General features: G+C 44.6%; 1 protein-coding gene across 1 annotated transcript; it reads right to left on the bottom strand.

Annotated features, from left to right (window-relative positions):
- Positions 1 to 8,022: 8,022 nt before the first annotated feature.
- LOC120852790 (glutathione S-transferase omega-1-like) lies at positions 8,023 to 8,992 on the bottom strand. Its single transcript, XM_040226227.1, is given in 2 exon segments — positions 8,023 to 8,304; positions 8,307 to 8,992. Coding segments are annotated over 2 exon segments (726 nt in total). The 5' UTR covers positions 8,836 to 8,992; the 3' UTR covers positions 8,023 to 8,107.
- Between the last annotated feature and the right edge of the window lie 1,256 nt (positions 8,993 to 10,248).

Genomic DNA, 10,248 nt, shown 5'->3' with positions numbered 1-10,248 from the left:
TTACCTCTGCAACAAGTGATTACTATGAATAAATTGTGGTGAGGGTTACAAGGGGAAATAGAGAAAGTTTCGGGAGGTTATAGCAGGAGACCCCTTCTGATCTGGAAATCAGGAAGAGTTCTTTGAGGAAACAACTTAACCCCTTTGAGCTGAAGCCTGAAGAAGGTCAGAAGTTAGTGGGCAAGCAACATATAGGCAAGAATTCTCTAAGCAGAGGACTTGCGTGAGCACACAAAGTTGAAACGGGCCACTAGAACGAAGGAAAACATTGGTCTATTTAGGCCACAGAGGCTAGGAGCAGGGCCAGAAACGGCGATAAGAGCCAGTGCTTGTTTTGTGCCACATGTGCCAAGTTGCTTCAGCGGTGTCCGACTCTACGACCCCATGGACTGTAGTCTACCGGGCTTCTCTGTCCATGGAATTCTCCAGGGAACAATCCAGGCTTCTCCAGGGGATCTTCCCGACCCAGGGATCCAACCTGGATCTCTTGCATTGCAGGTGGATTCTTTACCGTCTGAGCCACCAGGGAAGAGCTCTATATCTATTAACTACTTTACCTCTCATAACAACTCTCTGAGGTAGGTATTAATACTACAATTTTCCTCTTTTATAGATAAGGAAACTGAAACAACAGCAAGGTTAAATATGTTAGCCCAGGCCATAGTGTCAGCGCTGGGCTTCAGACTTTAGCAGGTTGTATCCAGGGTCTGTGCCCTTTACTACTGAGCCACTGTGCCAAAAGATGAGGCTGGAGAACTTACACATATGCACATTTGTGCATCCACACAAAATTTGCATGCAGTTTCATTCATAGAACCTAGATTAAAAACCAAGGTTTCTTTAGTTGATTCCACAGACCTGGTGACTGAAGATAGGCAAGCAGGTAAGTTTGGAAATGAAGTTAGAGAAAGTGGAGAGGAGGGCCTTGAGGAGCACTCACATTATAGGACAGCTAAGCCTGGAAGTGGTCTGTGAAAGGGGGACGGAGAGGCTGGAGATATGTTAGATTGAGTCTGAGCAGATTAGGAAAGTCACACAGTAAATTTGAACAGGGAACGTTTAATATGAGGAACAATTAAACATAATGAGGGCCTGGAATAATGAACTGACTTGTACAGGGGTGGTTAAACTTTTATTGTAAAGAAAAATATTTTAGGCTTTGGGGGCCATCTCTTCTGTAGCTACTTAACTCTGCTACTGTAGCATGAAAACAGTTGTAGGCAATATGTAAATAAATGAGCATGACTGTGTTCCAATAAAACTTTATTTTGCAGTGGGCTATATTTGGCCTGTGGGACAGTTTGCCAACCCATGGGCTAGTAAGGAGTAAAGAGAACTCTAAAGAAGATGAAAAAAACAGCTAAAAAATACGACCAATATTTAAAATTGTAATAGCAGGTTGTCATTGTTCAGTCACTCAGTCAGGTTTCCTACTCTTTGTGACCCCATGGACTGCAGCACGCCAGGCTTCCCTGTCCTTCACCATCTCCCAGAGCTTGCACAAACTCATGTCCCTTGAGTTGGTGACGCCAGCAAACCATCTCTTCCTCTGTCATCCCCTTCTCCTCCTGCCTTCAATCTTCCCCAGCATCAGGGTCTTTTCCAGTGAGTCAGCTCTTCACATCAGGTGGCCAAAGTAATGGAGCTTCAGCTTCAGCATCAGTCCTTCCAGTTAATATTCAGGACTGATTTCCTTTAGGATGGACTGATTTCATCTCCTTACAGTCGAACAGCCTCTTGAGTCTTCTCCAACACCACAGCTCAGAAGCGTGAATTCTTTGACGTTCAGCCTTCTTTGTGGTCCAACTCTCACATCCACACATGACTATTGGAAAACCATAGCTTTCCCTAGATGGACCTTTGTCGGCAAAGTAATATCTCTGCTTTTTAATACGCTGTCTAGGTTTGTCATAGCTTTTCTTCCAAGCAGCAAGCGTCTTTTAAGTTAATGGTTGCAGTCACCATCTGCAGATTTTGGAGCCCAAGAAAATAAAATCTGTCACTGTTTCCATTATTTCCCTCATCTATTTGTCATGAAGTGATGGGACCGGATGCCATGTTCTTTGTTTTTTGAATGTTGAGTTTTAAGCTAGCTTTTTCACTCTCCTCTTTCACTTTCATCAAGAAAGCTCTTTAGTTCCTCTTAGCTTTCTACCACAGGGTGGTGTCATCTGTGTATCTGAGGTTATTGCTATTTCTCCCAGCAATCTTCATTCTGGCTTGTGCTTTAACAGCAGGTATAATATAAACAATACAACACAATACAACATATAGTAGCTTCTACCTGGGGCAGAGAACTCCCAAGGGAAAGACCCCTTCCACTTCCAGACTGGAGCCCCGACCCTGTTAGAGCGTATAGCACACTGACTGGCAAAGAAGTCACTTTCTGCTGCATTAGTGGAATTTGATGGAAATCCACTGTGCTGGGGTAAGCTGTGCCACAGAGAGATGTCTCAGTGGAGGCACTCTGCTACAAAACCCCCTGATGGGAAGGTTGCTGGGGGAGGTTGTGAGCAACTGAATGATGGTGGAGCCAGGCACTGGAGAAGCTGTGTGGATCACAGGAGTCTGGCACTGCAGGAGCCAAGCATGCTACGGAGGTCTACAGAGCTAGCGCACCAGCCCCTTTCCTGTTTTAGTGCCTCTCCAGTGCCATCTATTGCTAAAGCTTAACATCCTGCCGCATGCCAAAGAAGAGGATATTTAAAGGGTTTATTTTCACTCTCACAGAGTAGGCAAAGAAGATGAATTGGATCTGAGAGGCAATAAGTTGATAACTGACACCAGAAATAGGGGTTTCCCTGGTGGCTCAGTGGTAAAGAATCCATATGTCAACACAGGAGCCAGAGGAGCTGTGGGTTTGATCCCTGGGTCAGGAAGATCCTCTGGAGGAGGAAATGGCAACCCACTCCAGTATTCTTGCGGGGATAATGCCATGGGTAGAGGAGTCTGGAAGGCTACAGTCCATGGAGTCGCAAGAGTCAGATACGACTGAGCACACTCGCAAACACCAGCGGGAATCCAGGGGATGTAATGTAATAGAATGCATTATAAAGACATTTAAAGAAATGGGTACAATACCAAAAGCATAATCCATAGACTAACAAATTGATAAGTTAGGCTTTGTCAAAATTGTTAACTTCTGTTCTTTGAAAAATAAAGACTGGGAGAAAATATTTACATATCACATGTCTGATAAAGGACTTGTAGTCAGAATATATATTTTTAAAACTCCCCAAACTCAAGATTAAGAAAGCAACCCAGTTTTTTAAATGGTCAAGTGATTTGATTAGATACTCTAACAAAAAGATATATAGATATAAATGAGTACATTCTTTAAATGCTCAAATCATTAGTCCTTAGAAAAATACAAATTAAAACCACAATAAAATGCCACTATATACCTACAATAATGGCTAAAATAATAAAGACTGACCATGTCAAGTATTGATGAAAATGTAGAGCAACTAGAACCCTCATACACATCTTCTGAAAATGCAAAATGGTATGACTACTTGGAAAACAGTTTTTTAATTTCTCAGAAAGTTAAATGGAAGTTAAACCTACATCTACCATATGGTTCTTAGGTTATCTCCCAAGATAAACAGAAGTTTATTCCTACAAAGACTTGCATGTGAATGATCACAGAACCTTTCTGTGTTATAATAAAAAGATGGGAAACAATCCAAATATCCATCAACATTGTAATATATCCACACAGTAAATATTACTCAACAATAATAAAGAATAGCTTTCTCAATGCACTCAACAGCCTGAATGAATCCCTAAGTAACTATGTTGAGTAAAAGAAGCCAGACCAAAATGATTCCATTTATATAAAATTCTTAAAAAAGCAAAACTGTAGATTATAGATTGTGATGATGGAAAGCAGACCAGTGGCTTCCTGGCAAAGGGGGCAGAGGGGAGGAAGAGAAGAGGGATGGAAGGTTTTACCAAGGGGAATAAGGAAACTTTGGGAGGTGATGGATGTGTTCATTGTCTTGATGGTGGTGATAGACTGTATGATAAGCATATGTTTATGCCAAAACGCATCAAACTATATACTTTTAACATGTGCATATAAATTATACCTCAAAAAAACTGTGAACAATAGAAGTAGGTAGTGATCAAGTATGCTATACTACTGAGAAGTCAGGCAGCATAAGAGTTGAGACTTGCCCACTAGATTCAGGGTTGTGTCAGTCATTGGCGACTTTGGGGAGAACAGCTTCAGAGAAGTGGTGGTGGGGGGAGCCTGATTGGAGGTGGCTGTGGGGTGAGCAGAAGGTTAGAAAGTATAGCCAACTTTTCAAACTGGGAAAGAGAAAGAATTTAGTATAAGGAAGAGGAGGTGGGATAGTAGGAGCATTTTTATTTACTTGTTTATTTTTGGCCACCCTGCATGGTTTGTAAGATTAGTTCCTCCATCAAACCTGGGCCCTCAGTAGTGAGAGCACAGGGTCCTAAACACTGGGCCGCCAGGGAATTCCCTGGTAGGAGTATTTTTAAAGAGCACAGAGGAAAGAGCAAGAGCAGATAGGAGATAAATGATAGAATAAGATCCCCGAGAAAGCAGGAGACAGTGGGCTAGGGAGAAATTCATTTTAGGAGGAAATGAAACTACAATGAGCGTGAATTCAAACAGACTTCTAGACTTGGTAGCAGAATATTGAAGACTATTTCTTCTGATGGTCCCTATATATGTATGTATATGTGTGTGTGTGTTTGTGTGTTAAGAGGTCAGGATACACGCTGAAATCGAGACAAGAAGTTAAGAGGGATAGTAAAGGTGTGAAACAATCTTTGTGGAGATGAGGTTGTTGGCAATTAGGGAAATAAAAAAAAAGACTGACAGTTTCTTTGGAAGCCTTGGGTGACATGGGTAGCTATGCACTTATAATGGCATCATCATGCAACGTGATGTGATTTTTTTCTAGCAGCTGCATGAAGAGGACCAAAGCATGGGTTCATCCAGAGCTGGGGTTTTCAGGCTCTTAGCACAGAAAGACTGTCAGGGGCTGAGGATATTGGCAAGAGGATGATTGAAGTGGTAGATATGAAATCTCAGTTGGATAAGAACGGAATTGATGACAGCAGGTGTTTATAGTGATCTGGAGGTCTTCCTGGGGTTAAAAATCTGTTGGGATTCATGCCACGAGACCTAGACGAGTGGGAGGTGCTGAGAGGGGGAACCTGAATGTAGGGATGGGTCCAGGTGCTGACAGACCGAGGGACAGGAACGAGGTAGAGGAGAGGGTTTCTGGTGAAGAGGAGGTCAAGGCTCCGAGGGTCCAGGGGGCTGCTGGCTCATCTATGAAGATAACGAAGTCACCTGGATGATGGTAGTATTAGGATGAGAAGGCTGAGAACCGGGCACCAAAGTCATCTGTGAAAGAAGAGACATGGAGGGAAGTGAATCCAGGACAGGACAGGGTCAGAGAGGAGGAGTCTCATGAGCCAAAAAAGGGGCAGGTGCTTCATGTCAGGGTGGAGGAAATGTCTGAAAGTGGGAGTGGGCTGTGGCGAAGACAGTGATACCCTGGCCCCGGGGAGCTGAGGCATGTGGAGAGTGGAAGGAGCAACAGCCTCCACTTCAGAAACTGCAGGCAAAGAGGTGTTCACAGGACAAAGCCAGTTTTCAATTGAGGCCTGGAATTGGGGGTACATCAGAGATACAGGGGCTTCCCTGGTAGCACAGTTGGTAAAGAATCTGCCTGCAATGCAGGAGACCCTGGTTCAATTCCTGGGTGGGGAAGTTCCCCTGGAGAAGGGATAGGCCACCCACTTCAGTATTCTTGGGCTTCCCTGGTGGCTGAGCTGGTAAAGAAACCTCCTGCAAAGCGGGAAACCTGGGTTCGATCCTTGGGTTGTGAAGATCCCCTGGAGGAGGGCATGGCAACCCACTCCAGTGTTCTTGCCTGGAGAATCCCCATGGACAGAGGAGCCTGGCAGACTAAGTCCATGGGGTCACAAAGAGTCAGACACAATTGAGCGAGTAAGCACAGCAGAGATGCAAAGGCTGAAGATGTGAGGGTGTTTATTATTCATGAAAAGGGAATTCCAGTGAGAATTGTGGAGGGGAGAGGGTTGTGGGCTTGGCTCAGGGAGAAGACCAACGGGTTTATGTTTGAGAATGTTCACTCAGCAACCCTGTGTGCCGTGTGGTATGCTTGTTCTTTCAACAGCCAGAAAAATGTCAGTGAGGATGCAGCGTGATAAAGGGCTGTTGTACAAATAGCACAGGCCATCTGAGGGTACAGGAGTGGAGCACCCCTAGGGCAGGCAAACCAAACTCCAACTAATGAAGGAAAGGCATAGTCAAGAGGCCAGGAGAAGGGGCAGTTGGACCAAGCTGGCCAGTAGATGGGGTGGACCAGGCATGGGTTTGAGGGCATGTGGTGACCGAGCGCACAGTATTCTAAGAGCATGAAGGAGTCTAGATCAAAGAAGGGGAGGGTACAGGTGAGGGATGGCAGATTAGGTCAGAGACACGGGCAACAGTCAAATCATGAAGGACTTGTATGCCAAGCCAGAGTTACAACTTTATCCTGAAATCAAGCCAGTGAAGGGTTTCAAGGGGAATGAGATAATTGGATTTATGCTGCTGTCCCCCCAAACAAACTGTTCAGTTCAGTTCAGTCGCTCAGTCATGTCTGACTCTTTGAGACCCCATGAACCGCAGCACGCCAGGCCTCCCTGTCCATCACCAACTCTCGGAGTTTAATCAAACTCATGTCCATTGAGTCGGTGATGCCATGCAACCATCTCATCCTCTGTTGTCCCCTTCTCCTCCTGCCTTCAATCCCTCCCAGCATCAGGGTCTTTTCCAATGAGTCAGCTCTTCACATCAGGTGGCCAAAGTATTGGAGTTTCAGCTTCAACATCAGTCCTTCCAATGAACACCCAGGACTGATCTCCTTTAGGATGGACTGGTTGGATCTCCTTGCAGTCCAAGGGACTCTCAAGAGTCTTTTCCCACACCATAGTTCAAAAGCATCAATTCTTTGGCACTCAGCTTTCTTCACAGTCCAACTCTCACATCCATACATGACTACTGGAAAAACCATAGCCTTGACTAGATGGACCTTTGTTGAGAAAGTAATGTCTCTGCTTTTTAATATGCTGTCTAGGTTGGTCATAACTTTCCTTCCAAAGAGTAAGAATCTTTTAATTTCATGGCTGCAATCACCATCTGCAGTGATTTTGGAGACCCCCCAAAATAAAGTCAGCCACTGTTTCCACTGTTTCCCCATCTATTTGCCATGAAGTGATGGGACCGGATGCCATGATCTTAGTTTTCTGAATGTTGAGATTTAAGCCAACTTTTTCATGCTCCTCTTTTACTTTCAAACAAACTGTAATGCTCAATAAAACAATTTCTCCTGCCCAGATTTCTCTGAGCTCCAGACCTATATTTCCAACTACCTGCCAGATCTCTCCCTTTGACTATCTTGGCCTCTCCTCCATGTGCCTTGAATCTAGTGAATGACACCTCCCTTCTTTATGCCTACACCCAACCTTATGGGTGCTGTTAGAAAAAAACATGCTCCTGGGTAGACTGGTGCCAGGACAGATTAATGGTTAGCAATGAAGTTGCCTAACAGACATGTATATTAACTGATATGCTCTATTATCATGCTTGATCAGAGTCTGAAGTCGACATAACTGGGTTAAGGGTAGAACTGATCTATGTGTACACGCTAAGTCTCTTCAGTTGTGTCTGACTCTTTGCAGCCCTATAGACTATAGCCAGCCAGGTTCCTCTGTCCATGGGATTTCTCAGGCAGGAATACTGGAGTGGGTTGCCATTTCCTCCTCCAGAGGATCTTCCTGACCCAGTGATGGAACCCACTTCTCTTAGATCACCTACATTTGCAGGCAGGTTCTTTACCACTCCTGTCACCTTGGAAGCCCAGAACTGATCTAGGTCGTATTGTTTTCTTTTTCTCTTCTAAGCTTTTATTTAAAAGATAAACGCATAGATAGTAAGATTTCATTAGTAAGGCTATCTGCTCCTTCCTATTTTTTTTTTTAATAAGACCATGGTATTATTCATATTAGTGAAGGAAAGTATCAGCTATGTCTTCATTGCTGACTTTTGTCCCCATCAGAGACCACAGTCACAAGCCTCAGGGCTGTTCTGCAAGTAGAGGTTGAAGAAACCTTGAAAGGTCTTCACGTCAGTGAGGAGAGATGATACTGTGGGATCCTTCTTCATGGCTGCCATCCACAGCTTAAGAGCTGGAGTGTGGTCTACACACTCATTCAACTCCAGAGCTTCCAGCCGTTCAAACCAGGGCCAGCCAGGTAATCAATCATAGAAAGAGAATTGCCACCAAAGAAGGTTGTCTTCTTATCAGGTAGAACCTCCTCTAGCTTGGTGATTTCTTTACGCAATTCTTCTTTTAGGCCAGAGCAGTCTTCCTCATTTTGTGTTCTAAGAATCCTCGATATCAAAGGTGGTACCTTAGAAAAGGACTCAAAGACCATCTTTTGGCAAGCTTTCTCATAGGAGTCGCCTAGCAACAGCTTCTTCTCTGGATATGCTTCATCCAGGTACTCACAAGTGATGGCAGATTCACAGATCAATTGACCCTGACTGGTTTCCAGAACCGGCACCAGGCCTGAGGGATTCTTCCTGAAGAACCATTCAGGCTTATTTTTCAGATTTATGTTGATGACTTCATGCCGGATACCCTTGGCCGTCAGGACCAGGCGAGTCCTCTGGGCATATGGGCAGAACCTCATGCATGCAGTAGACACGATCAGGCCCTCGGGGACGGGCCCCGGGGGCGCGCTTCCCTTGCCCAGGCTCCTAGCTGATCCTCCGGACATCTCGCCGCCGTACAGATAAAGCTGGCGCCGGGGTTTGCAGGCGAATTAAAAAGTCGATCGTCCCGCCTTCCCTCTTTCCCTCCCTCCCTTCCCATCAGACGTAAACCAAACCGGCGCGCAGAAGCCCTCCCGGGCGGCCTTACCCCGCACTCTGCTACATTCCTTCCTATTATTTAAGGAAATTATTTGCAAATATAGGCTTGCAAGAGTTCAGTTACCTATGGTTGTGTAACAATCCACCCACACATAAAGATTAAATAGCACTTATTCTATAACGTTCACGAATTGTGGGTCAGAAATTCAGGCAGGGTTCAGCTACGTGATTCTGCCTCTCCATGTGGAGCTGACTGCGATTACCCAAAGAGGAAATCAGATGATGTCTGGGTTGATCTAGAGGGTCCAAGAAGGCTTCTCCTCACACGTCTTGAATCTCAGGAAGGATAACAAGAAGCTGAACTCAGCTGTACCACTCTCCCTCTCCACATAGTCTCAGGGCCTCTCCATGGGCTTTCCAGCGGGCTTGTTTGACTTCTTCCATAATTACAGAACTTGAGGAATGATATTGAAGAGACAGAAAATCTCTTCTCATCTGGGCTTGGAAACTGGCACATTTCTCTGTAGTCTGTTGGTCACAGAAGTCACACAGCAGTCACGTGGAGCCCACCAAGATTCAAGGGGAGGAGAGGCACATAGACCTACATCTCCATAGTTAAGAGACCGAAAGAATGTATGCCAATTTTATTTTTTTTCTTTTCCATTATGGTTTGTTACAGGATATTGAATATAGTTCTCTGTGCTATACAACAGAAGCTTGTTGCTTATCTATTCCCTATAAAAACGTTTGTATCTGCTAATCCCAAACTCCCAGTCCAATCCTCCCCTGCCTATCCTCCCCCCTTGGCAACCGCAATGTATGCCATCTTTAAACTGTGTTCTTGCTAGGAATCTAGATGAATATTTTATAAGTGAAATTATTCTTTGGTATTTCTGTGAAATTTACTGAAGTTTTTATCATTCAAAATATGTGTGAGACCAGGACAACCCTGGTGGTCCATTGGCAAAGAATCCACCTGCCAATGCAGGGGACTCAGGTTTGATCACTGGTCTGGGAAGATTCCACATCCTGCAGGGCAAGTAAGCCCATGGCCCACAAGTGCTGAAGCCCCCACGCCTAGAGCCCAGCCCTCCCCATCCAAAGAAGGCACTGCATTGAGAAACCAGGGGTAGTTGCAAGGAAGAACAGCCCCTGCTAGTGGCAACTAAAAAAAACCCACCCACAGCAACAAACAGGCAACACAACCAAAAATTAATTAATTTTAAAAACTCTAAAAAAATGATTAAAATTTGTAATATGTTATTGAATTCTTTTCTTGTAACTGACTTCTTGTTTTCACTTTTGCACCTAATATTTAT

The sequence above is a fragment of the Oryx dammah genome, unplaced genomic scaffold (genome assembly GCF_014754425.2).
Source record: "Oryx dammah isolate SB20612 unplaced genomic scaffold, SCBI_Odam_1.1 HiC_scaffold_26, whole genome shotgun sequence".
Lineage (NCBI taxonomy): Eukaryota > Metazoa > Chordata > Mammalia > Artiodactyla > Bovidae > Oryx > Oryx dammah.
This window is presented reverse-complemented; position numbering and strand designations above follow the sequence as displayed.